At 33.4% G+C, this 27,870-nt stretch overlaps 2 protein-coding genes and 1 non-coding gene across 4 annotated transcripts; 2 read left to right on the top strand and 1 right to left on the bottom strand.

Moving 5' to 3' along the window:
- Positions 1 to 1,991: 1,991 nt before the first annotated feature.
- On the bottom strand, positions 1,992 to 2,065 carry TRNAI-UAU (transfer RNA isoleucine (anticodon UAU)). The gene has a single exon. It is a non-coding gene; the product is annotated as a tRNA-Ile (tRNA).
- Positions 2,066 to 9,411: 7,346 nt separating this feature from the next.
- LOC125861223 (probable serine/threonine-protein kinase PBL17) lies at positions 9,412 to 14,998 on the top strand. Of its 2 annotated transcripts, none has more exons than XM_049541169.1 (6): positions 9,412 to 9,884; positions 12,101 to 12,450; positions 13,173 to 13,308; positions 13,647 to 13,783; positions 13,910 to 14,033; positions 14,594 to 14,998. In XM_049541169.1, exons 1-6 carry the CDS (start codon positions 9,833 to 9,835, stop codon positions 14,911 to 14,913), a joined length of 1,119 nt encoding a protein of 372 aa, XP_049397126.1. In that variant the 5' UTR covers positions 9,412 to 9,832; the 3' UTR covers positions 14,914 to 14,998. The 2 variants fall into 2 exon arrangements, with proteins under 2 accessions (XP_049397126.1, XP_049397125.1); XM_049541168.1 differs by having other exon boundaries at positions 9,414 to 9,893.
- Positions 14,999 to 20,346: 5,348 nt separating this feature from the next.
- LOC125861222 (sucrose synthase) lies at positions 20,347 to 26,642 on the top strand. Its single transcript, XM_049541166.1, has 14 exons — positions 20,347 to 20,486; positions 22,111 to 22,251; positions 22,773 to 22,899; positions 22,995 to 23,146; positions 23,230 to 23,422; positions 23,665 to 24,000; positions 24,087 to 24,182; positions 24,273 to 24,446; positions 24,538 to 24,654; positions 24,762 to 24,928; positions 25,007 to 25,231; positions 25,501 to 26,064; positions 26,146 to 26,284; positions 26,382 to 26,642. Exons 2-14 carry the CDS (start codon positions 22,154 to 22,156, stop codon positions 26,409 to 26,411), a joined length of 2,418 nt encoding a protein of 805 aa, XP_049397123.1. The 5' UTR covers positions 20,347 to 20,486; positions 22,111 to 22,153; the 3' UTR covers positions 26,412 to 26,642.
- The last annotated feature ends 1,228 nt before the right edge of the window (positions 26,643 to 27,870 follow it).

Raw genomic sequence — 27,870 nt, 5'->3', positions numbered from 1 at the left:
CCCATAAGTTTTTCAAATATTTTTTCCCCACCATGATTTAATAAGGAAAATACTAATAATAATAATAATAACAACAACAACAACAATAATGATAATAATAATAATAATAATAATAATAATAATAATAATAATAATAAATAGAAGAAAGAACCATATAAAATGCTATAAAATGAGGGTTGGACCAATCAAACATTTTATATACTCACCAATACACACAAGTTACTTATTCCTTGATTTTATAACATATCATCATAATTTTAAAAAATTACAACGATGACATCATTAAATTAGTGGGGGAAATAAATGATATTAATGAAAATGCAACGAATACTACTCATTAGAGCTATGAGTTCTGATTTGGCCAAGGTTAGGGTCTAACAGAATCGTCAACGGATTTTTGAAAAATAATAATGGACTAACACAATGAAAAATGTTTAAAAGTTTAAATTTCAATTTCATGACACCATAATACCAGAAAAAGAAACAACACTATCGAAAATGTCTAGTGGTCAGCATGTATGTAAGGCCTGTTCTGGCTAAGTTTGAGGGCTAATAGAGTCGGTCGACTACTTTTCGAGAAATTAATGGATTAACATACACGAAAAATACTTAAAATCTAGAATTATTATATATGTGACATTAAAATATTTAAATATGAGACACTATTAATAAAAATTTAACGATAACTGGCCACCAGATCTATTAGGCCCAACTTGGCCAAGTTTGGGGGCCAATAAATTCGTCGATCATCTAATTTTCAGAAAAAACTCATGTATAAATATAAATAAAAAATACTTAAAATCCTATTTTGTAACATCAAAACACCGACTTAAAATATCAAATTCCTATAATATCAGAACGCTAAAAAAAATGTCATTAATAAAAATATAGTACTAGCTAGTCACTAGACCTCACTTACTATTATTATTTTCTTATCAAGGAAACATAAAAAGTAGTATTCACATGTTAAATGTCATGTGAGCATGAGTTTCTATAGGCTCTACTTAATAAATTATAAATATTTGATCTTTGACTAGTGTTACTTGTGTACTTATATTGTTGTGTTCATTAATTAATATTTCATGTGTAATAATAAGTGATTTACAAGCAACGTGGACATTCTACGATCAACCTTGAGAATTATAACTTAAAGTGAAAATACATCACTTATCTATGAATAAATGAAAAATATATGATTAAAATATTTGTCTTCCATCAAATATGTACATCTAATTAATGAATGCATAACACACGTGTACATGTTGAACATCCACAACAATCACTTATTATGATTAATCGATATATATCTCTTCACTTCACCTTAAATCAAATAATTTGTTTGATGTAAACACTTGATAATAAATATTTATCTGATTGACTAAGTTTTGTGAGGTAGAGTATAATAGGTTCCCCATTATCCACAACAATTTTCTCATCAAAAATAACTTTTTGTCACTTGAACATTTTCACTATAATGTAACGTCACATGAAATTATAGTAAACTTAAATGTTATATAGTAATATGTTATTATAGAGAATGACGGTAATAAAAAGAATCTACTTTACGGTTAAACTTTTTTATTAGGACGTTGATTGCCACATACTTTTTGATATCGATAGCTTATAGTATATATAACATGACAATCGGTCCCAAAGAGACTTCAATATTTTAGTGAAATGTTATTATATATGATTGTTGTTACTATACATGAAATATTCCACACCCTCTCAGATAAATTAATAATAGTTATTTGACGATTTTAGCTAGCATAAATTAATATATAGATTCCACGTAATGTTATGTCAGTATTTGTTGTCTCGGGAAACAAAAATATTATTATGTATGATTATTGTTACTATACACGAAATATTCCACACCCTCTCGCATAAATTAATATTAGTTATGTGACGATTTTAGCTAGTATAAATTAACATATAAATTCCACGTAACGTAATATATCAATATTTATTATCTCGGGAAACAAAAAAGGTGGTCCTGGCGGGGCTCGAACCCGCGACCTTCGGCTCATAAGACCAACGCTCTAACCAACTGAGCTACAGGACCAGTGATAGCTATATTAATTACGTTTTCTATATATCTAAGATAGACCATACTTGGATCTTAACTGTAATAATTATTAATAATGCTTTAAACTTTAATTTAAATTCAAGAATGAGGTGAAAGGAATATAATTAGTTATCCAATTGGGTAGAAAATTCACTTATAACCTGTTTGACTCAGCTTCTGAAAATCTAAAGCTAGCGTACACTCATTTTAGAGGTTGAAGGTGTTTGATTAAGCTTTGGAGTTTTAAATTAAAAATTTGTGTATATCTAGTGAATTCTTAACACATGTATAAGGTTTGAATTAAAACTATTGAGTTTTATCAAAATCATAATTCAAAGCGTATGATTTTCCTGCACGATACATATTCAAATCAGTTAGACTAATAAACTTTGTATATCGAATGATTACACCAAAGTAATAATAATTTTTGAAATGTAATACCAAAGATTTTATGAATCAAATGTGAACGTTATCTTTGATTCAAAAACTTTTAAACAATAAAAAAATCTATAGTCTCGCCGTGTTCAATGTGAGTATTCATCTTGTCGTGTTATAACGTTTACTAGTGACGACTTTTACAATAATTTTTTTTTATAAAAAAGTTAAGAAATAATCAAAATGTACTGATATCATTGGAATGATTTTGAAAAATCTAAATTTAGTTATAATGTCTAGAAAGTTTCACCAAAGTCCAATGTGACTTCTCACCTTATCATGTTCTAACTTCTATTGTTGATGATTCTTACATAACGTTTTAAAATTTAAAAGAATATAAAACATTAACCGAACAATATCGATATGATTGGAATGATTTTGAAAAATCTAATTTTAGTTATAATGTCTTGAGAGTCTCGCCTAAATTCAGTACGAGTATCATCTTATAACGTTCTAACTTCTACTAATAACGACTCTTACATAACATTTTCCAAAGATAATCGAAAAGTAATCGATTTGCATTGATATTACAGTAATGATTTTGAAAATTTTAATTTTAGTTATATAGATAAGAGTAATCAAAATATTGGTATGCAAATTTCATAAAAGAATCAGATGAACCAAACCATGCATATCCCTAGGTTCTACAATTTTAAAAAACCTTAATTAATCTACTTACATAACGTCCTAACTTCTACTAGTGATTCTTATCAAAACATTTTTTTAAAAAAAATAATCCTAAATTAACCGAATTGTATCGATATCGAAGAAAACCCTATATGATAGGTGGTTTTGATAGTCTAATTTTTCGTTATAAAAAATATAATGAATCTATGCTTATTTTCAACTCCGCGAAGCAATAAAAAAATGATGGTCCAACCAACGATAACCTTGACATCTCATAGCGGTGTGACTTGGGACGGGAACTGGTCTTTGATGGCCAGAGCGGCCATCATTTGGGAGCGCTGCTCTGTTAAGCCAGCCACACTGAGGAGCAAACCCGCGGGGGTTGCCCCTTCTCCCACTGTCAAACTCCTCTTTTGGGAGCTAGACAGGTCTAAATCCTTGAAGGAGATGACTTTGAGTACACTACAATTAACCGCCGTAGTACGCATACTACACCACAAATCCGCCTTCTATGAACCAAACCAAACCGCACTATTTGTGTCAAAGGCCGTAACGAATTGGTTGTCCCAATCATCTTATTGCTCCCACTCGGGTTACAAGCTCACGTTACTAAGCTCAGCAATATGCATTTTCTAGTTGAGGTCTTATAAAATGGATGTAATGGTCTTCTACTACCGATGTGGGACAGGAGATTGATGATTACTGAGGAATTAATTGGACTAGTGTTTGAGTTGAGCTTTTCTTGCAAGGAAAATTTTATAGTATAGTAATTAAGGGTGTGTTCGTCATCCAGTACGGAGGAAAATATTTTTCTCGAAATAGTTTTTCAATTTTTTCATGTTCTATTGGTTATAATTGTTGGAAAATAATTTTAGAAACTCTCACCAAAACACCACCGTAGCCCTATCGTGATTTGTGACCACCCCAATATTTAGAGACTCTGTTCAAAAGTCCAATACGAGTATTCATCTTATCACGTTCTAACTTTTACTATTGACGACTCTTACATAACGTTTTAAAGAAAATATAGAAAATTAACCGAACTATATACTAATATGATTTGAATGATTTTAGAAAGTTTAATTTAGTATTAATGTCTAGAGAGTCTTGCCAAAGTCTAATACTAGTACATAAGTACTCATGTTATCACTTTCTAACTTCTACTACTGACGACTCTTACAGAATATTTTTTAAAAATGTATCGAAAATTAACCATAATGTATCAATATGATTGAACTGATTTTGGAATGTGTAATTTTCTAACGTTCAGAAAGTCTCACCAAAATCCAAAATGAGTACTCATCTATGTCACTACAGTGTATCGATATTGAAGAGAAACCTATATGAATGGAATGATTTTGGAACTCTAATTTTTAATTATACAAAATAAAATAATCGAAAAACTGTTATTGATACGAATTTTAGAAAATAACTAATCAAACCGAACCATTACAACCCTTAATTAAAAAGATGATGGTTCAAATCAATGACATCCCTAACATCATTGACAATCCAATACGAGTATTCATCTTATTACGTCCCAACTTCTTCTAGTAACGAGTACTCTTACATAACATTTTAAAAAAATTATTGAAAAGTAATTGAACTGGATCGATATGACTGTAATGATTTTGAAAATTTTAATTTAGTTATATAAAATAGAGTAATCAAAATATTGATATGATACAAATTTTATTAAAGAATCAGTCGAACCAAACCATGCATTCCCCTAGGTTCTACGATAAAAAAAAACCCTAATCTACTTGCACAACGTCCTAACTTCTATTAGTGTTTCTTACCAGTTTTTTTTAAATAGCCTAAATTAACCGAACTGTATCGATATCAAAGACAAACCTATATGATTTGAATGGTTTTGGAAGTCTAATTTTTAGTTATACAAAATATAATGAATCTATCCTTATTTTCAATTCCCGAAGTATTTCGTTTACTACTATGACACCCCATATTAGGTTCCCAAAGTATTTCGTTGATTACTATGACATATCAATTTAGGTTTTATAACAAAAAATAAAAAGATTATGGTCCAACCAACGATAAAACCCTGACACTTACAGTGGTGTGCGTGACTTGGCATTGAGCAGAACCAAATGCACTATTCGCGTCAAAGGGTCTTACAGATTGGTTGTCCAAATCGTCGTATTGCTCCCACTCAGGTTACAAGCTCACATTACAAGGCTCAGCAATATGTGTTGTCTAGTTGAGGTCTTATAAAATGGATGTATTGGTCTTCTACTACCGATGTGGGACAGCAGATTGATAATTAGTGAATAATTAATCGGACTAATGTTTGAGTTATGAGTTTCTCATTACACCTTTTAGTTGCATGTGAAAAAACTTGTAGTATAGTAATTAAGGGTGCGTTCGTCATCCAGTATGGAGGAAACTATTTTTCCGGAAATCGTTTTCAATTTTTTCATATTTGATTGGTTATAATTGTTTGGAAAACAATTTTACAAACTCTCGCCAAAACACCCCCATACCCCTATACTGACCACCCCAATGTTTAGAGACTCTGACCAAAAGTCCATACGAGTATTCATCTTATCATGTTCTAACTTTTACTATTGACGATTCTTACATAACGTTTTAGACAAAATATAGAAAATTAACTGAAGAATATATATAGATATGATTTTAATGATTTTAGAAAGTCTTAATTTAGTATTATTAATGTCTAGAGTCTTGCCAAAGTCTAATACTAGTACAATATAGTACTATCACTTTCTAACTTCTCCTAGTGATGATTCTTACATAATACTTTTTTAAAAAGTGTCGAAAACTAGCCATAATGTACCGATAGATTGAACTGATTTGGGAAAGTGTAATTTCACTAATATTCAGAGAGTCTCACCAAAATCTAAGACACCGTATTCATAGTGTATCGATATTGAAGAAAAACCCATATAAATGTTATTGATATGAATCTTATAAAATAACTAATCAAATCAAACCATTACAATCCTAAAAAGATGATGGTCCAAACCAATTGACAACCATCTATTATTATCTAGAGTGGTTTGACTTTGGGACTGTTCTTCAAACAATCCTCAAACTTCGGCCATTGGGTGGGAGCGCTTAGCCCCCAACCCCCACTCCCTGGGAGAGATCACAACGTCCGATTCCAAAGAATTGGTTGTCCCAATCATCTTATTGCTCCCACTTAGGTTACCAAGTTACTAAGCTCAGCAATATGTTTTGTCTAGTTGAGATCTTATAAAAAGACTATTGGTTTTCTGTCACCGATGTGGGACAGGAGATTGATAATTAGTGAATGAATTAATTGGACTAGTGTTCGAGTTATGAGCTTCTCATTACAACTTTTGTTGCATGTAAAAAACTTGTAGTATAGTAATTAAGGGTGGGTGTTTTCATCGTTTGAGAAAAAGAATTTCCAATTTTTTCACGTTTGGTTGGTTAAAATTATTGAAATATAAGTTCCCTCAAAATAAGGAAAAAGACTTTTTTTAATGGAAATAAGGGAAAACAATTTTCACAAATTATATTACACGTTGATTGTATCTTCCTATGAGTCCCAATTAACCCTGTAAACAGAACTCACCCCTGCCCTCCCCTATCTCCACCACCTCAATGTTTACAGACGACTCTCGCCAAAAGTCTAACACAAATACTCATCTTATCACGTTCTAACTTCTACTAGTGACTATATATCCTTATTCTTTCGTCAAAACCTCAACACGAGTACTCATCTTATCGATCACATTCAAACTTCTACTAGTACAATATAACAGAACTATAAAAACTTCAACTAGTTACTACATAATGGACCTATAAAAAGATAATCATCCAACCAACGAAAGCCTGACAAATCTAGTAGCACGCTACCTGGCCGGGCACTGGTTTCTGGTCTTGACAGCACTTCTGGCCCATCAAACGGGGAACCTACTCTGTTAAGCCAGCCCATCTTATCACGTTCAAACTTCTACTAGTAACTATTATAACGGAACTATAAAAAGATGATGGTTCAACCAACGAAAGCCTGGCAAATCTAGTAGCACAGCAACCTGGCCGGCATTGGTTTCTGGTCTTGACAGCACTTCTGGGCTATCAAACCGGAACGCTGTTCTGTTAGGCCAACCCAGGAGGTGCTCCTTGGCACCGTAGAACACGAGTACTCATCTTATCACGTTTAATTCAAACTTTCTATTATAAAAGATGATGGTCCAACCAACGTAAGCCTGACAAATCTAGTAAGCACGCTACCTGGCCGGCACTGGTCTCTGGTCTTGACAGCACTTCTGGGCTATCAAACGGGGAGCGCTGCTCTGTGAAGTCAGCCCAGGAGGTGCACCTCTTGGCACCTCATCTACTCCCACTCTACGTCAACTCCTTCTCTAAAGGATTGACACACAGTCAGTATTATTACTGCTGGAATAATACTGCTTACCACCAAGAAACCAACCAAATCAACACACACTAAATCTGTCAAATGGCTTAAATTGACTGTCCCAATCACCTTATTGCTCCCACTTGGGTTACAAGCTTAAGTTACTAAGCTCAGCAATATTTGTTGTTTAGTTAAGTTCTTATAAAATGAATGAATTTGTCTTCTCCCATCGATGTGGGACAAAAGATAGTATAATAGTCTATAGGAATAAACAAAGATTTGGTCATTTGGACAGCAATAATGGAATTGAGTTAGTTTGAATCTTGATGTAGCTGGCCGGAAGTGTCACCGGAAACGGAAAGAGGATTCTGAGTTTTTTCATATTGTAATACTTGAGAGTCTAAGATTACGAGATGTAACTGTATTGATAGTGAATGAGTGAAAATCAGATGTCTTTACAACAAGAATAAGGTAAGACATTCTTTATATGCTTTCATAAAATCTACGTATTAATTGCTCATTATTGTTGCTGAGTAATGACTGCCAAGAATCTCTATCTGACTCTTTTACAACGATTGAACTTCTTGAACTCATCTTGTGTAGTCATTGTCTCATATTTGATCCCTTATTTACGCAACTTAACGGGGTGTTGTTATGACAATGATCTTCTATTTATAGCTAATATCAAGTAACAAAATCCAGCAAATCATGCTTTCATAAAAATTATTAATCGCTCATTATTGGAGTAATGATTGATAAAAATCTCAGACGATCTTCTGCAACAACGTGAACATATCAAACCCATTTTTTTCTGGTCATTGTCTCATATTTGATCCCTTATTTTTTATTTATGAACTCGATCTTCTAATATCAACTATCCGAATTAACCACAAACAAGGTTACGATTCTTCGATCACATTTAATAATTAAACTTGGTATTGCCTTTGTTGACTCATATTTATAGGATGGTTTTAGACTTATTCACTAACGTGAAAAATCAATTATGTCATTATTTAGTATAAACGTGGAATCTTTTATAATACCAATTACACCAAACATAAAGGACAAATTATGTAATTTTCTTGAGTCACAATAGACATTCGAAAGAAAAATAATAGTCCAAAAATTAAATAAATCAAAAGGGCATTTTCAAAGTAAGAAAATAGAGGGGGTGCATGTGGGGTGCGTGGGGGAAGGTTAGGTATAACCAAAGTCAAATTTACAACGAACATAAAGGTCAAAGGAACAATTATGTTATTTTTTTCTCTATTTTTAGTAATATGTTTTGGGCTCCGATTAAATTGATTTAAGTTAGAAAATCTAGAAAGAAACTTTTAAATATAAGGACTCAGGAATGTTCTTGATGATACTAGAGTTAATTTAAACATGTTACCAGTTGGAGAATCCTCATAGTAAGTTGGATTAAGATAAAATCGAAAAAGGGTAATTCTTAGAAATAAAAATAAAGGCATATATGCTCTAATTGTAGAGCTTCCCTAGCAACATGAATTTTTGGTCGCGATTCAACTAGACTACATATCTGAATTGAATGAAATTTTAGAGTAATCATATTAGCCGATATATGTATGAAATTTTTGTGTATTGAATGATTGGTTTCGGACTACTTCTCTTCCCCTTCACTCTCTTTTATTTTACCTAATATTAACCTTGAGACAACTTTATTATCAAAACTTGAACTCGTAATGTATTTATTACCCCGCCACAATCTTTTTTAAAGCCAAAAAGAAAAAGAATTAGAGAAAGTGATGGTACAACCTTGAGATGCACAAGCCAAATTAGTACACAAAAAAACAAAAAGTTTACTTTTTTATCACATTCTTTTCTTGCTATTTCTGTTCTGTGCATTTCTCAGTTTTTCTTGCTTACTGGAACTGGAAGTTACAAAAGTAGAATATTCTGTTGAGAATTCTTGGAATATTCCGGCGACCCAGATAAGATTCCGGCGAAACTTTGTGATATCCGGCCAGCCGGCCACCATTTCAGATTCTAGGAGTTCTATTAGAAACTGAAAATGGGGTCTAAGTGGAGTGTTAGATGAACAAAAGTAGCATATTCTGTTGAGAGTTCTTGGAATATTCCGGCGACCCAGATCAGATTCCGGTGGAACTTTGTGTTATCCGGTCACCATTTTATATTCTGGGAGTTTTATTGGAAACTGAAAATGGAGTCTAAGTAGAGTGTTTGTGTGTGAGGGTGGGGGTGGGTTGGGGGGGGGGGGTCAAAGAAGGTTGTGGTTGTTTAAAAATCTAATCTTTTTGGAAATTTTTATGTGATTTTGGGCAAATGATGGTGAATGTATTGTGAAGATAGATTCCATGGGTTCTTGCCAGAGTATTGAAGAAGGCAAAACAGGACAAAGACCAGAGAGTAAGTCAGGTATTGGTTTTCTTTTTGCCAGAGTGTTAGGATAGAAGATTAGTAGATAGTAGTGTGTTGTCTCGTTATCCGTCCATATTAGTAGGCGTAGTATTGCTCCTGTAGTTTCCTTGTAGTTCCATTTGTGTTAGTGTTACTATATGTTGGTTATTGTAGATTGTTATTTTGCTGTAGTTATTGTTCAGAATGCTTCGTTATGCTTTCACTTCCGTTATTTGTTTTTCTTGCTATCCGTCCATACTAGTAGGTGTAGTATTGCTCCTGTAGTTTCCTTGTAGTTCGATTTGTGTTAGTGTTACTATATGTTGGTTATTGTAGTCTGGTTATTTTGCTGTAGTTATTGTTCAGAATGCTTCGTTATGCTTTTCACTTTGGTTAGTTGTTTTTTTGGAGCCGAGGGTCTATTGGAAACAACCTCTCCACCTTGCGTACACGTTAGCCTCTCCATACTCCACTTTGTGAAACTACATTGGATATGTTGTTGCGATCTTCTTTTCATATAAATTTTGTAATTTGATAATTGGAAACTATTTAATGTCCTGGACTAAACCAATTTTTGGGTGTCAATGACATATGGTATAGTTAATATCTTAATGTCAATCTGATGTGTGTTGCCTGTGATGTTACTGAGTGAATTTTTTAAGTAGTTCAAGTGTTACTGGTGTTAGTACGACTAGTAATGGCACTATGATGAAGTCTTTAATGTAAAAGTTTGGCTCACTGTATGAATGAGATTGGCAAAATCTGCTATAATGGTTGATAGAGTTACTTTGGACTCCATTTTTTGCATTTTTATTGAATGACTACCGATCTAATCTCGTCATCCTTCTCTCTTGTGCTAAAGGCTCTCTTACCACAAGTCGCTATTCCTTTCTTTTTCGAAAGAGTAGATGCTTTTCTCCTCAATTCATCGAGATATTAAGTTGACATCTCAATCATAATCCTATTGTTGGTAATGGCCTTGGCGAATGACTTGCCATGCTACCATTGATTAGTTTGATACTGATATTAAAGTCTATAACTATGGATAAAGATTCAATTTTTTACGAAAAATAACTATTAGTTGACTGAGGCTTTCTGGAATATCACTTTACCTATGCAGTTAGGCATGCAGGGCTTTAAAAGTGTGAACTTTAATGAAGATAGGCACAAATGGAAAAAAAAATACAAATATGTATGTGTAGTCCAAGACTAATAATTATAAGCATGGATGACAGACATTTGAACTATGGTGGACAAGCTGAGGGAAGCGAGACTGAGATGGTTTGGACATGTGAAGAGACGGTGCGAAGACGCCCCAGTGAGGAGGTGTGAGGGGCTGGTCGTAGAGGGTACGCGGAGGGGTAGAGGTAGGCCTAAGAAGTATTGGGGAGAGGTGATTAGACAGGACTTGGCTCAGCTTCACATTACCGAAGACATGACTCTAGATAGGAAGGAGTGGAGGTCGCGTATTAAGGTTGAAGGTTAGTAGGGCTAGCGTGCTGTCCTTTCTCGCGAGGGTATGGGTTGCTAGCGTGTGTAGTGGTCGTAGCCTTACACTTACAGTTCTTGTTTGTGGTACCTATAGCCTTTTGTTGTTTACGGCGTTTCACTTCTCTCATTGTTCTATTGAGGCTACTGTCTCCTCTGTTGATCATTTACTATCTTTCTTATTGGATGGTATGTTTTATGCACTGTTTTCCTCGCCTTTAACTTGGTTTTGGTGTACTTGAGCTGAGGGTCTTTCGGAAACAGCCTCTCTACCTCCACGAGGTAGTGGCAAGGTCTGCGTACACTCTACCCTCCCCAGACCCCACATAGTGGGATTTCACTGGGTATGTTGTTGTTGTTGTTGTTGATGACAGACATTTGAACAAAGATATTGAAAAAAAGTTACGACAAAGTGAAATATCAATTGCACACAAGGGTGTGGCCTAGTGGTCAATGAAGTGGTTGAGACCTCTGGTTCAATTCCCAGACAAAAAAATACTAGGTGAGTCTTCCCATCTGGTGCGCGGTCATCAAAAAAAGAAAGAAGTGAAATATCAATTGTTCAGTGTCGTCTCTTTAGGATTACCCTCATTGACTTAAGGATTAAGCGCACCTTTGACAACACTGGTTTTGAAACGTAGGAACTCCAAAAGTAATATATTACTGATAAAAACATTACTTTGCTGTGGGAGAATCAAAAGTTATTTTGTTTTATATCATGATTCTTTTACTCGCAGTTGTACATGGAGTTGGTTCATATCCCAACAAGAGAAATCCTGTAAGTCAACCGAAGTTAAAAACACCTGAGGGACATGACTCTAGACGTAGAAGCAGCATTGTGGTAATACCTGAAACTGTCGAAGACCTGCAGCAGAATCCAGGGATTAGTGATCTTGATATCTTCAAGTATGAAGAAATGAAAATGGCTACGAAACACTTTCGACCGAAACAGGTTCTCGGAGAGGGTGGATTTGGTATCGTCTACAAAGGAGTTATCGATGAACATGTCAGGCCGGGATACAAGACCACTTATGTTGCCATTAAGGAGCTCGATCCAGAAGGTCTTCAGGGTGATAGAGAATGGCTGGTAGGTACTTCGGCCTTTTGTCTGGTTAACAACCATAATCATTTCCCTCCCTTTAGACTCAGGTTTGCATTGTTGTGGAGTTTAAACATGGCATTCTATCTTGAATAATGTCACTAGAATGTCTGATTATTCGAAATTCTGTTACATACCGTTTGGAGTGTACTTGAAAGAGTCACTGGCTTCTCTCTCTCCTTCTTTACCATCTTCCCTCCAGCCAATCATGCCCCAGAAGCAAGTAACGAAGGAAAGATGGTCAGAGAGAGAGAAGAAAGTGTACCTTGTAATGAACTCGCAACGCCTGATATACGACCAATAACAAGATAGGTTCGCCAGTTCAGGGGCAGATTCCTCACTCACACTTCATTTCAGAGCTGGAGCATAAGATTTCCTTGATTGTGAGCTCGTCTTCCAGTTTCTGTGATATAAACATATAGTGCCACATTTTCAAATAATTTAAAGGTTTTCAACCTTAAAATTATGTCGTCTAATGGAAGTAATTTCACAATAATCTCCATATGAATTAATATCCACGTCTTGTGCAAAAAGGTGACTGAACTGCCAGTGTATTTTCAGAATCATATTCTGACCTGATTTGCCAGAATAAGTTTTTATTCAAACAATAAGTCGCTGCAAAAGTTTGCGATGAATATGCTAGGGAAGTTGCAAGACTTTGTTGCTCTTAATGGATGTCAGCTTCTTATTTTAACTCCTTTCTATTGCAGGCAGAGATGAACTATTTGGGGCAACTTCGACATCCAAATCTAGTGAAGCTGATCGGATATTGTTGTGAGGATGACCATAGACTACTGGTTTATGAGTATATGGAGTCTGGTAGCCTGGAGAAGCACCTTTTTCCAAGTGAGTACTCAATATCAATGGGAGTCCATGTTGGTAAAGGTGAAACTAATCTCGATTCACGTAAAAGTGAATGAAACAAATACTCGTGGATTTACTTCCTACACGTCTAATATGGACTTATAATTCTAACCATTTTCTGCTGTTTGCATTAGTTCATATTATCATTGATTTTCTGCTGTTTGCATTAGTTCACACTGTCATATGAAGCAGTTGCACATATCCAAGTTATGTTACAAACAATAATTGAAACATAAGAAGTTATTCTTTTGTCCGAGCATTCGTAAAAGAGATCATAATAACTAGTTCTCTTTCTATCTCATTGACATCATGTACTTTAGGAATGTGTGCTACTCTAACATGGTCAAGGAGAATGAAAGTTGCTCTGGATGCCGCGAAAGGGCTTGCTTTTCTTCATGGAGCTGAAATGCCGGTAATATATAGGGACTTCAAGACCTCAAACATTTTGTTAGATGCGGTGAGACGTTATTTTGCTTATGTATATTATTTCCCTTGAAGGAGCTCGCTACTTTATATAATTATTATTATGTTAGAGTTCTTTGCGAGTTTCAATATCCGTCTTTGTTTGGATTTGGATTTGCAGGATTTTAATGCAAAGCTTTCTGACTTTGGACTTGCAAAAGATGGGCCAATGGGAGATCAGACTCACGTATCGACTCGTGTTATGGGAACTTATGGTTATGCCGCTCCAGAGTATGTCATGACTGGTGAGTCTAGCATCACCTTGTTACCAAATATTACAATAAGTAGTTTTTTTGTTTCGGTAGGTATGTCTCGTACAGTGCTATCTTAATTAGACTCACTAAGAAGGATAGTCAAACGCGTTTTATACCACAGTCATCTTCAACCTTGTTGAGCATATGCCTGTTTTGAAAATCCACATTTAATTGTCCTATACCTACACATTCGCTATCCGTCTAATAACAAGAACTGCATACAAATGAAGTACCAAAAAAAAAAGGGGAATGTTTTCCATTATAAGCTGAATACATTCTCTATCTTCTTTCTGCGGCCAAATGCCTAACGCCCTTCGTATAATCCTCTTCATTTCTGCAAGTTGATTTCTCATATGGTCGCTCAACTAATAGTTATTATCTCGTAAAGTCACTTGAAATCAAGAAGAAAGGTGACTTTATGATGAGATAACAACTGTTAGTTGAGTGATCATCGAGAAATCAACCCTCATTTTTGCTTATGGCTTGAAATTCTTCTGTTAATTTTTGTGAAGCAATCACTGTTACTAAGACGTAAAATTGAAATATGCCAGGACATTTAACAGCCAGAAGTGACGTTTATGCTTATGGGGTTGTTTTGCTTGAGATGCTCATTGGAAGGAGAGCAATCGACAAGACTAGGCCTAGCCAGGAATACAACCTTGTAGAGTGGGCACGTCCGCTCCTGAATCATAACAAGAAGCTCTTTAAGATACTCGATCCTAGACTCAAAGGACAATACTCGTCTAAAACTGTCGTAAAGGTTGCTAGTCTTGCCTATCAATGCCTCAGCCAAAACCCGAAAGGAAGGCCAGTTATGAGTCAAGTAGTTGAAATTCTTGAAGCCCTTCAAGTACCACAAGGCAAAGATTGAAATAGTTTGTATAAAATCTATCTACTTATTTGTATTATAGAATCTTGGAAGACATTATGTCCTGTATCTATTTTCGTTTCTTATCTAGCTATCGTTCATAGTTTTGCTATAGATGATACGTGGGGAATCTTGTTATGACATGTCTCCTTCTAATGACCGGCGTATCTATTTTAGTTTCTTGTCTAGCTACCGTTCATAGTTTTGCTACAGATGATATGTGGGAAATCTTGTTATGACCGTTCTTCCTTCTAATGACCGGCGTATCTATTTTAGTTTCTTGTCTAGCTATCGTTCATAGTTTTGCCAAGATGATATGTGAGGAATCTTGTTATTGCAGTTCTTCCTTCTAATGACCGATGTATCTATGATTCTTCTCATTTTGTGTAGAAGGGCAAAAATGAAGAAATAATTCTAATGGATTGATGTTGAGCTTATCCATAAAAAATGTTTGATTGAATTTTACTATCTTTGAAAAATCAAATTATTGTATTTGGAAGTATCAAATAATACCCAATTTAATTTCTTGGCACACTATAATGTTCACAACAAAGATTATAATTGAACCTTAATAAACATTCTCATAGCTAAGACAATTATTAACATGGATTGAGACATTTTTTTTAATATTATAATTTCTGCCTACGCGTCACTGTCTCTTCATATTCTAACACAAAACTTCTCTTCAGACTTAGATTTTTCTAGCTTTTATACGGCATAGATAGATCCACCCGTCTTTGTTTTCCCTAATGATTATTGAATATCAAAAAATAATTATTAAAAAAAAAAGGTTAAAGAAAGGGATAGTGCAATTAAGAAGTGGTCACAAACCATAAAAGCAGTTCACTAATTTGTATATATCATATATTAATTACGTAAAGAAGTGGTCACAAATCATGTATCAAATTTATGTATAATTAAATAATTATACCACACCCGATAGCTAGTGAGAAAGTAAGTTATTCATGTAAAAAATTATTACGACGTTTAATTTGCCACTTAAAAATTTACATTACTAATAATGCATAAGTTATGAAGAGTAACAACGGAATAGTTAATTCTCATATCATCAATATGTATATAATTAATATCTACATAATTGATACACGTATAATTTTAACGGCTAAAAAAATCCCCTAAATTATCATTACATGGGAGAAAAATTGATACCATTCAATCATATTAATATAGGAAATTAAAACATCTCTTTCTGTGTCCAACTATTTTTTTTACAATTTATTTTTCTTTAATGAAACAAGATATTTTAACGGACGATAAATATAGTACTATATTATATATTTTTTTGGTGCTAAATCATTGATGGCCCCTTAAAACCTTGACTATGATGTTTGCCATAATTATTGCATGTCAAAGTCTGATAAAAAAAATATTCGTTTCTTATAATATAAGTGTGACACCTAGGTTAAAAAACAATAAAAAGACATTTAAGCTGAGACAAATATAATATTTGAATTAAAGTTATATATTAATTAGGCCGAACACATAATTGAAAATTTAGCTAGTTCTGCATTTGAATTTAAATAATGAGTCGAAATTATAATCAAACATAACGCTCGCTTAATGAGCTTACTTTATGATCAATTTCATATCATACTGTGCACATATTATTAATATAATTATTTAGATTAAATTTGTACATCGAGAGCAAATCAAGTAGTTGATGCTCTCACTAAGAAAGCATCATGAAACATGATATTATAATATATGATCAATAAATTAAAAAGGCGAAATTTATCGATGGCTAACTAAAATTGATATCGATTTTCAGTTAAACACTTTAATTATGATTTGTTCATTTTAAATACCTCATGTTAGAATTCATAGTGTTATTTGACACTTTTTACTTATATGACATAATAAGTATGATACACTTACTGACAGCGTACAAAAGACTTATTTAAGTAAAAAACAAATCTTTCTTTTTCTTCTTCCCCTTTTCAAGCTCAATTAAATGGATGAATGAAGATATTTACAATAAAATGAAAAAAAAAAAAACTTTTTAGAAATTTTAAAATAGATCCATTTCAAGATTTATTTTTATTTTTAAAAATTGGTTAAATCTCTTTTTTTAAAAAAAAAAATTATTTGGGAAATGTCACGTGTCATTGATTCATTAGCTATTTTCTATTTTTATTCAAAATTCATTATATATTAAAATTATTTATCACTTTATTAGTCATTTAATTTATTACTTTACACACTATTCACGGGTGTAATATACACATATTACGTATTTTGGCTGATTGTAAAAAATAAATATCAAAATGACACAATAAACACCAACATAAAATATTTAAAATAAATAAATTCTAATAAAAAATATGTCAAATTTGTATGTCCGTCAATAAATTCTGCCAATTAAAATGGTTGTCTACAATATTGTACAAATAGCCTAAAAACGCAAGACTAAAAATTGGGAAAATTTTTGCTAAATTCCATAGCATGCAATGAAAATAAGGCAGTTTTGTCTCCATAGCCCATAGATTTTCTTATTTTGGTTTGTTGAAAATGTCCACACACTTTAACTCTCACATTTTTTTAGTTTTATCTGATATTCGATATTCATATTAAAATATAATTAGTTTAAATTTTCATCGCTTTAAACCTATTCAAGAGAAATATTTCTTATCAAGATTTTCTTTTGTATTCAAAGTTCAAAACTAAAATTTTTAATTAAGAAAGAAATAAATTTATGCGTTGCACCTAAGTACAATTGGTTTATATATATATATAAAATGAAACTTGAGTAACTATTTATGAAATTAATTAACTCATATTTATTTTATATAAAGAGCTTGTACTATGATTTATGTGATCTAATAATATAAGTATTTTTTATATTATCAATGATATATACATTATCTTTTCAAAACATTATAAAGTCCAGACAACTATGTATGCCGATAATTTAGCCAAAAATATAGTAACATTAGGACAGTATGGATGAACATATATTGGAAAATTAGGGCCACACTTTTTTAAAGAATACTCCATTTATTTTTGACGAAATATATTGATAGCTCTTTAATTTATCAGTAAATACACATAACAATCTATGTCGATTGTTCATCTAAAACACACTTTTGACTCAAATTTAGAATCAAATTTAACTCAAACATCTATTATATATATAAGTTAACCACTTAAAAATATTACATATTTTATTTAAATATATTAGCCTTATAATTAGCTGTTAAATCTCACGTGTGTTTCAATTGACAATAATTGTACAATTAAAAGTTGATATATTTTATGTAATTAATATATTTACATAATAGATGTTTTAAATATGTCGTAAAAATTGAGTCAGAATAAGAATAATGTTTTATCATATGTCTAGATAATCATTCGAAAATATTCATATTTTGAGTATCTAACAAAAAAATATTAGAAAAAATTTAAGAAACCGTCAATGTATTTGGTCTATATTTTTAGGTTGTTAGTAAGTCAATTTTCAAACCTAATTTGACTCCAACGAGAGAAAAAAGTTGAATTTATTGCTTCCTCGATGACTACTACTCCTTGTTAGGTTTTGATTTGGATCGGAGTAGATAAAAATATAATTCAACTTTATAAATGAGCGTGATATCCAACAATCAATGATAAAAATAATTGTTCTATAAGTTTGTATCATTATATTCATGATTTCAAGGAGACATAAAATCAAGAGTATACTCCTGTAATTTCACAAGTAAAGTTTGAAAAGAATTATATATATATACACGTAGAAATCTTACCTTTCAACTAAAAAAAATGCTATCATATTTGATAAATAAACAATATGATTAATCAGTTAGCGCGTGATTAATAGCCTCCACGACCCCCTTCAAACCTCGATGTTGCATACACATGGAATAAAAGTTAGATTTGAGTCTTGAAAATGAGAAAAATCATAATAAAATGTATTTAGTAAATTTAAATTAATCGAATTTCAAGCAAATTTAAATACCGGGCGAGAGATAAAAAGGAAAGAAATAGTACAATATATACTACATATCCTAAAATAGTAGTACGTGACACAGCAGTACATCCTTAGTTCAACTAATTGTCATTATTATATGTACATTAGATTAAAATAAAATTATTTGGGAATTAAGGGTCAAAATATGAGCACAAAATATATAATTTGTTTATTTTTTAATAGTAAAAACTGGATACAGTGTCTAGTTTTATTTAAACAAATTAGGGTCCACAAGATTATTGTCAAATACAGAAGAATAAAAGTGGTTTTGATTATTATTATTATATTTTTCTAAAGTGGTTTTGATTATTGTTATTTTGTTTCTAAAGTGGTTTTGATTGAAAACTAATATAATTATGAAGTATTATAAACCAGCAGCTGCCAGTTGTAATAGGGATCAGGGAGAGGGAAGCCTTTTCTTTTTTGACGGTCAGTATTCATATCGAGATCTAGTTAAATATGAATTTATATAAAAAAAGTTAAACTCAAAATTTCTAATGAAGATGGAAAAAATATTTATCACTCCATATTAATTACTTTCTTTATACTAATTTATGTGAGGGAAGTTTATTAGATACATAGTTTAATTTAAAAAATTGAATTTATAATCCTAGATATATTGTGATAGTTATATAAACCTGAATTTTTTTGTGTTACGATGATAAAAATGAAAGTCTCACTTTTTAGCAAGAAATACTAAATATATTTATTTTTGTTCCCTTTTTGGTTTTTTTGTTATGATAATAGTGTCGTATTAATTTACACACTTCAAGTAAAGTATAAATAATAATGTATAATTCTATGCATGGAGTACTTATAATTTATTGATCAAAATTTTAAAATTCACTTATTTTGAAAATGTTTTTTTAGAAATATTTTAAAAAATAAGCGCTTTATGTTTCATTAATTTATTTGAAGAAAACCTTTACCGAACAACAACTTAATCTTTGAATTATTTTTTAAAAATAAATACTTTTAACTTTACGAAAGCTTGATTAAATAACCCAATATTAACTTTTGTTTGTTTTGACTTTGCCACAACTAAATTTACCAAATAATGTTTGTATAGTTGAAAAAAAAGTAAAATAAATTGACCAATCATTGACTGTTACACACTTTAACTTATTCAAATTAATCGTTAGATATTTCAATTTTGAAAAATACATATCTAAATATTTCAATTTGTTTTTCCTATACTTAAACGTTCAAACTTAAAAAATGATAGTTTAAACATTATAAAAAATTTACGTGTTTACAAAACACAGTAAAAATGTTTACATATGTACTTTAAAAGTTAACACAACATTCAAATTGTCAATTGAAATCAAGTTAATAGGTTCGACTAGATATGATTTTTTTTTCCATACTCACTAAACCAAAAGCCATCATTAGCATATAGTTTATGGTTAATTAAGATCCTTCACCTAATTAATTACACTTGCTACAATCTCCACTTTTTTGGCTATAAAAAGGTGTCCTTTAGCTTAGCTTTCTTCACCATTCACAAGCATAACTCTTTCATTTGCTTCTTTCATTCTACACTCATTTCAACATTTTCTCCATTTTTTCTTTTCTCATTTCTTTTCTCTCAAAGGTAAAGCTACAATTTTATTTTATTTTGTTTTTTCATATACAAGTTAATTTCCACATGCAAAAATAGTCATTTTTTTTGGTGTTAGGCTCAAATTTAGTTCAAAGTCTTGATCTTGGAAGGGTGTTAAAAGATCTTGAATTTTTCTTACAAAAATTTCCATTTTTAGTTGAGCTCATTTACTCAAAACCCCACAAAAAAGAAGTTATCTTTTGATATTTTAGCTAAAGATTCCAACTTTTTTAGTAGTAGAAAGTGATCAAGAACAAACAAGATGTAATCTTTCTTGAAAAAGTTTTGTTCTTGATCTCCCCCAAGAGGTGTGAAGTGTTAAAGATGACATTTTTGAGGTTTTTTTTTTTTTTTTTTCAAGTTGTAGAAAGTGATCAAGAACAAAGTAGAAGTAATCTTTCTTGAAAAAAGTTTTGTTCTTGATCATGATCATGATCACCCAAGAGGTGTAAAGATTACATTTTGAAGTTTGCTTTTGTGTTCACATAGTTTTTGTCACCTTTGTCTCAAAACTGTTTTTGTTCTGTTCTGTTCTGTTCTCTTTTGTTTGTGGGGGTNGGGGGGGGGGGGGGGGGGGGGGGGGGGGTTGTCTTGTTTGTTGGTGTCAAAATTCTTTAATTAAAAAGTATAGCCTCATTTAAGACAAATCTATCTTCATGACATAGCTTAAGTAGTTCATGTTTGCTTTAGTCATCAGTTCTTGTTCTTTTTTTTCATAGTACATTTGCTATTTTTCTAATGAAAAACTTACTTGGGTTTTCTTAAAGATCTTGTTTTGCTTAGTTTTAACTAAGATTTAATGTTTTGGTTAAATCAAGATTGAGAAATGTAGTCCATTTTGTAACAGAAAGTTTACTGTAGATTCTTGTTGTGGGGTCTTCATTGAGTTATTTATATATATATTTTGTAGTTTAGTCTTTGTAGTAGTCTTAGTTGTAACGCATAGCTTTGTGCTTTTGCCACAAAAGTATTTGAGTAAGACTTGTTATTAATGTCATCATGTTGGTTGGTTTTGGTTTTATTAGTGCTATAGAATTATACTCAGTGACGGAGACAAAATTTTTAGTTGATGAATTTTGGATCTAGATTCTGGATACACGGATTACGGTAGAAAGTTAGTAGGTAGTAGAGCGTTGTATCACTATACTAGTAGTCGTAGTATTATTCATGTAGTTTCTATATGTTGTTTCTTGTACTTCGTTCATTTGATTATTTTGTTGTAGTTATTGTTCAGGATGCTTTGTTATGTTTTCTATAGTATTTTTCTATGGCTCCTTTCACTATCTTTATTTTTTTTTTGAACTGTTTTCCTTGAGCCGAGGGTCTATCAGAAACAACCTCTCTACCTTCAAGGTAGGGGTAAGGTTTGTGTAATGTCTACCCTCCCCGACCCCACTTTGTGAGATTACACGTGCTATGTTGTTGGCTCCGCCCTTGACTATATTAGGTGAAAGGTTTGAAAATTTTGGTGATTCAGTGACTTTTTAGTATGTCATTTTTATATTTTAAGTGGTTGTACTAATGTAATACTATATAAAATTTTGTTTGGTATTTTGGATAACCTGAGGTGGGCTCTTCTACTAACTGCACTAGTGTATTTTTTGGTTGTTTACAGTTGAACTTTGTCTGAGGATTTCCCATCTGCTGAATCAACTGCAATGGCTGAACGTGTTCTGACTCGTGTTCATAGTCTTCGCGAACGTGTTGATGCAACTTTAGCTGCTCACCGCAATGAGATACTGCTGTTTCTTTCAAGGTATTAGCCTAAGAAATGTTCTTGTTTCCTAGGAAAGAAATCTAGTTGGTATGTAAAAAATGCTAGCTGATTTCTTTCTTGTATGTCGTAAGTGTTTGTGTGTAGAGTTTTTCGTTATCTGTGCTAGTCGGAGGTAGTCAGTGGCGAATTTACAGCCTAAAAATAGGTCACCCGCACCCGTGGTCTCTTCGTAAAAGTAGATATTTTATATGTATATTTTTTAAGATTTTGTATAATATTATATTCTTGCACCCGTACTACAAGAAGTCTAAATGATCTACATGGTTAAATGTTGAGCTTTTGACATTGAGGATTAAGGATCAATTCTCACTTTGATACATTTTACTTGGTGCACCCATGTTCGAAAAATCCTAGATTCGCCTCTGGAGGTAGTAGCTATACAGTAGAATAGTCTAGGCGCATTCAAGCTGACCTGGACGCCACAGTTACTAAGAAAAAAAGATTAAGTTGATTTGGATAAGTATGTGATGCGTTATTTATACTGCTTTTGGTTATTACAGGATCGAAAGCCACGGAAAAGGGATCTTGAAACCTCACGAGCTTTTGGCTGAATTTGATGCAATTCGCCAAGATGACAAAAACAAACTGAACGAACATGCATTCGAAGAACTCCTGAAATCCACTCAGGTAATTTGGTTTTGTCTATATGTGTCACCAAAAGATCATATATGTATCATTTTTGAGTTTATATATGAATGATACTATGATATGTTATATACTAGGAAGCGATTGTTCTGCCCCCTTGGGTTGCACTTGCTATTCGTTTGAGGCCTGGTGTCTGGGAATACATCCGTGTGAACGTCAACGCGCTAGTTGTTGAGGAGCTGTCCGTCCCTGAGTATTTGCAATTCAAGGAAGAACTTGTCGACGGAGCGTAAGTTTTAGACTTTTATGTGCTACAAGAATAAGCTATGAATTCATTGTTCAATGTTAAGTGTGTGCTTTTCCCTGATGCAGCTCGAATGGAAATTTCGTTCTCGAGTTGGATTTCGAGCCTTTTACTGCATCCTTTCCTAAACCAACCCTCACCAAATCTATTGGAAATGGAGTTGAATTCCTCAATAGGCACCTCTCTGCCAAAATGTTCCATGACAAGGAAAGCATGACCCCGCTTCTCGAATTTCTTCGCGCTCACCATTATAAGGGCAAGGTAATTTGTGCATGTTACTTTACCAATTAGATAGTCAGTCAGAAGCGGATCCAAAATTTAAAGTTTATGGGTTCCTATAATGATTTCGAGTTAACATATAACATACACTAATAATTGGCTTCACCGTAAAATATTTATAGATATTTCGTGCATTTCTATGTACAAATAGAGCAACTGAATCATGGACCGGATGACTGATGAATATGTTCTAAATGATTGCTTTTATGATTTCCTGTTCACAGACAATGATGCTGAATGATAGGATACAGAATTCGAATACTCTTCAAAATGTCCTAAGGAAGGCAGAGGAATACCTCATTATGCTTCCCCTGGATACTCCATATTTCGAATTCGAGCACAAGTTCCAAGAAATCGGATTGGAGAAAGGATGGGGGGACACGGCGGAGCGTGTGCTAGAGATGGTATGCATGCTTCTTGATCTCCTTGAGGCTCCTGACTCATGTACTCTTGAGAAGTTCTTAGGGAGAATTCCTATGGTCTTCAATGTGGTTATCCTTTCCCCTCATGGATATTTTGCCCAAGAAAATGTCTTGGGTTATCCCGACACCGGTGGCCAGGTGCATTACCTAAAATCATTATTGCTAAATATGTTTTGAATGCTTGTTTCCATAAATGCTAAGGTCCTTCACCCCTTGATGTGTAGGTTGTCTACATATTAGATCAAGTTCCCGCCTTGGAGCGTGAAATGCTTAAGCGCATAAAGGAGCAAGGACTTGATATCATCCCCCGTATTCTTATTGTTAGTATTTCCTGTACTTGTATATTCCGAGGAGTGAGGATTATAGCTAATTTCTCTTCATTTTAACAACTGATTTGCTGTTATTCTCAGGTTACTCGTCTGCTGCCCGATGCAGTTGGAACCACTTGTGGTCAGAGGATTGAGAAGGTGTATGGAGCAGAACACTCACATATTCTTAGGGTCCCTTTTAGGACTGAGAAGGGCATTGTTCGCAAATGGATCTCTCGCTTTGAAGTGTGGCCATACATGGAGACATTCATTGAGGTGACAAAAGCTTCATTGTATTTGTCTAGCTTCCGATACGTATTTCAGAACAAGTTGCTAATTATTAACACTTCGGTTTTTCATACTTCAGGATGTTGCAAAAGAAATTTCTGCAGAACTGCAGGCCAAGCCAGATTTGATAATCGGAAACTACAGTGAGGGCAATCTTGCTGCTTCTTTGCTAGCTCACAAGTTAGGCGTAACGCAGGTCTATGGGCATTTTTCACCTCTTATATATCTGATTGCATTTCCATTAGTTTGGAGCAAAGAGTACTAAATTATTTTCCTTTTCATTGTGTTATTTGCCTTCTGCAGTGCACAATCGCTCATGCGTTGGAGAAAACAAAGTATCCAGATTCTGACATCTACTGGAAGAAATTTGATGAAAAATACCATTTCTCGTCCCAGTTTACCGCTGATCTCATTGCAATGAATCACACTGATTTCATCATCACCAGCACATTCCAGGAGATAGCAGGAAGGTATTAGCATCCATTTGCTTTCATTGAAGTAACTTTATATTCTTTTTTCCCACGCTTAATCCTTGTCGATTTTTCCAGCAAGGACACTGTGGGACAATATGAGAGCCATATGGCATTCACAATGCCTGGATTGTACAGAGTTGTTCACGGCATTAATGTGTTCGACCCCAAATTCAACATTGTCTCACCTGGAGCTGATATTAACCTCTACTTTCCGTACTCCGAAACGGAGAAGAGACTTACAGCATTTCACCCTGAAATTGATGAGCTGCTGTATAGTGACGTTGAGAATGACGAACATCTGTAAGTTTCTACATTAGCGGTACATGTCTGTGTTACTTATTTATACGACAGAATTCAAGATTTAAATTCAATGGGTTCCATCATTTATGGGTTTTAGCATTGAACCTATTACATTTTTAAAGTAATGTGTTCATAACGACTATTTCTTGTAATCTTATTGAACTTTTATACATAAATTTATGTTCAGTGTCGAAAGTACTGCAGAGTATAGTGACGTTGGATCCGCCCTGGTAGACGAGCTTGTGCTAAACAGATTGTGCTTTTGGCAGGTGTGTGCTCAAGGACAGGACTAAGCCAATTTTATTCACAATGGCGAGGTTGGATCGTGTGAAGAATTTAACCGGACTTGTTGAGTGGTACGCCAAGAATCCACGACTAAGGGGATTGGTTAACCTGGTTGTAGTTGGCGGAGACCGAAGGAAGGAATCCAAAGATTTGGAAGAGCAGGCAGAGATGAAGAAGATGTATGAGCTAATAGAGACTCATAATTTGAATGGCCAATTCAGATGGATTTCTTCCCAGATGAACCGAGTGAGGAATGGTGAACTCTACCGATACATTGCTGACACTAAGGGAGCTTTCGTGCAGCCTGCATTCTATGAGGCTTTTGGTCTGACTGTTGTCGAAGCAATGACTTGTGGTTTGCCTACATTTGCAACTAATCATGGTGGTCCAGCTGAGATCATCGTTCATGGAAAGTCCGGCTTCCACATTGATCCATATCACGGTGAGCAAGCTGCTGATCTGCTAGCTGATTTCTTTGAGAAATGTAAGAAAGAGCCTTCACATTGGGAAACCATTTCGACGGGTGGCCTGAAGCGCATCCAAGAGAAGTAAGCAACTCTTTCTCGGCACTAGTTCGGGATTTCAGGCATAGTTTATTGATATCTTATCACGTTTTTACTACTATACAGGTACACTTGGCAAATCTACTCAGAGAGGCTATTGACACTGGCTGCTGTTTATGGGTTCTGGAAACATGTTTCTAAGCTTGATCGTCTAGAAATCCGTCGCTATCTTGAAATGTTTTATGCTCTCAAGTACCGTAAGATGGTGAGTTTCGTGTTTACGACACAATTACATTCTCTTAGAGAGGGTCAATAGTGTTGGAAATTCCTAATGAAGTTTTTTTCTTGGTTTTTCCTTTTAGGCTGAAGCTGTTCCATTGGCTGCTGAGTGAATGAAGGTGTGCCTGTTTTTTCTTTGAATAAAACTGTAGTCTTTGACAAGAAGAGGCTTCTGTGTAGTGTTTCTTTTTCCCATTTAGTATGTCACCCCCCACCCCCACCCCCCACCCCACCCCTTTGCTTTATGTTGTACTTTCATTTAGTCTACATTTTGTCCTGCCAATGTTGGTTGGAGAATTTGAGCTGTTGGTATGAATAAGAGATCAAAATTTCAGTCTGTCCAATCAACTTCTTTTATCATGAGTAATGCTATATAGTGTAAGTTTACTTAAAGAAACCATTGTTTTGGTTTACCTATTGTCATTTTGTACACTATAGTCACAACTTATGTTGCTCAAACACTTTAAAAATGTCCATAGGTGCGTGTCAAATACTCCAAAAATAGTGTATTTAGGTGTGTGTGGATAGTAGTGTATTTAGATGTGTGTGATATTTCAAAAAGCAGTGTATTTTGGAGAATTTGTTACGGGTGCGGCAACAATTTTGAAGAGTCAGGAGCAAAATAGGTCACAAAACGTAACCATAGCAATGCAGAATGATGAAATTCCCATACTATCTAGCAAAGATCAGTTACATAATCAATGACAAATCTTTTTAACAGCCTTGAATAGAGCACTATAAGTTTGCATATAACATACCGGTGTGATCTCACAAGTGAGTTTCGAAAGAGTTGAGTGCATGCATACCATACAAGACCTGGTCTTGTGTGAGGTAGAGAAGTTATTTTCGATAGGCACTCAACTCAAGAAAAACAATGGATCAAGTGAGTTGAGTTTCAAAAGAGTAGTGTATGCAAACCTTATAGGACCTCGTGTGAGGTAAAGAGGATGTTTTCGATAGACACTCGATGCAAACATTATTAGCTTGCATATATTTTCTGCAAGAAAATACAATAATACATATGTATAACAATTATTCTCTACAACAACATTTTACTATAACGATTAAATTTTTTTGGAATCGATTTTTCATGTTATGTTATACTATACGTTATTTATAACAACATTCCACTCAAGGACGAGTCAAGAAAATATTCAGACAAACGATGTTATTGTGGAAAAAGAAAAAAAAGTATTTGGATTAAATTTACATTTTCAAAGTAGATAACAGAGATTGCAGAAAGATCAGAAGACTTTTAGCAATAAATTCTACATGCATGTAACACAAATGTAACAAACATCAGTTGTTACAACTTTTTCAGAGAAAAATAATGTAAACATTTGACATATAATAACTAAACTAAGATACAAACAAATGACTGACACAATTATGGCACATGTGAACTTTACCTTATTTAATTTGGTTAGCTGTAAGTTTTTGGTCAAAAGAAATTGAACTAAAAATAAATAGGCTTAAGTCATCTGTGGTCACTTAAAATTGTCTGCATAATTCACTTAGACACCTCAACTAAGGCTAGTATCTATTGAACACTTTTATCTATTCAAAACTTAT

The sequence above is a fragment of the Solanum stenotomum genome, chromosome 4 (assembly GCF_019186545.1).
Source record: "Solanum stenotomum isolate F172 chromosome 4, ASM1918654v1, whole genome shotgun sequence".
Classification (NCBI taxonomy): domain Eukaryota; kingdom Viridiplantae; phylum Streptophyta; class Magnoliopsida; order Solanales; family Solanaceae; genus Solanum; species Solanum stenotomum.
The sequence above is the reverse complement of the archived record's forward strand: the minus strand, read 5'-3'. Positions and strand labels throughout refer to the sequence as shown.

Bases quoted from the DNA above. Each gene is read 5' to 3' on its own strand.
- LOC125861223 (XM_049541168.1), top strand. From the start codon at position 9,833: ATGGGTTCTTGCCAGAGTATTGAAGAAGGCAAAACAGGACAAAGACCA. The intron at 13,309-13,646 runs GTGAGTACTCAA...CATGTACTTTAG, and splicing joins GGAGAAGCACCTTTTTCCAA to GAATGTGTGCTACTCTAACA. The intron at 13,784-13,909 runs GTGAGACGTTAT...TTGGATTTGCAG, and splicing joins CAAACATTTTGTTAGATGCG to GATTTTAATGCAAAGCTTTC.
- LOC125861222 (XM_049541166.1), top strand. From the start codon at position 22,154: ATGGCTGAACGTGTTCTGACTCGTGTTCATAGTCTTCGCGAACGTGTT. The intron at 23,423-23,664 runs GTAATTTGTGCA...TCCTGTTCACAG, and splicing joins CTCACCATTATAAGGGCAAG to ACAATGATGCTGAATGATAG. The intron at 25,232-25,500 runs GTAAGTTTCTAC...TGCTTTTGGCAG, and splicing joins GTTGAGAATGACGAACATCT to GTGTGTGCTCAAGGACAGGA.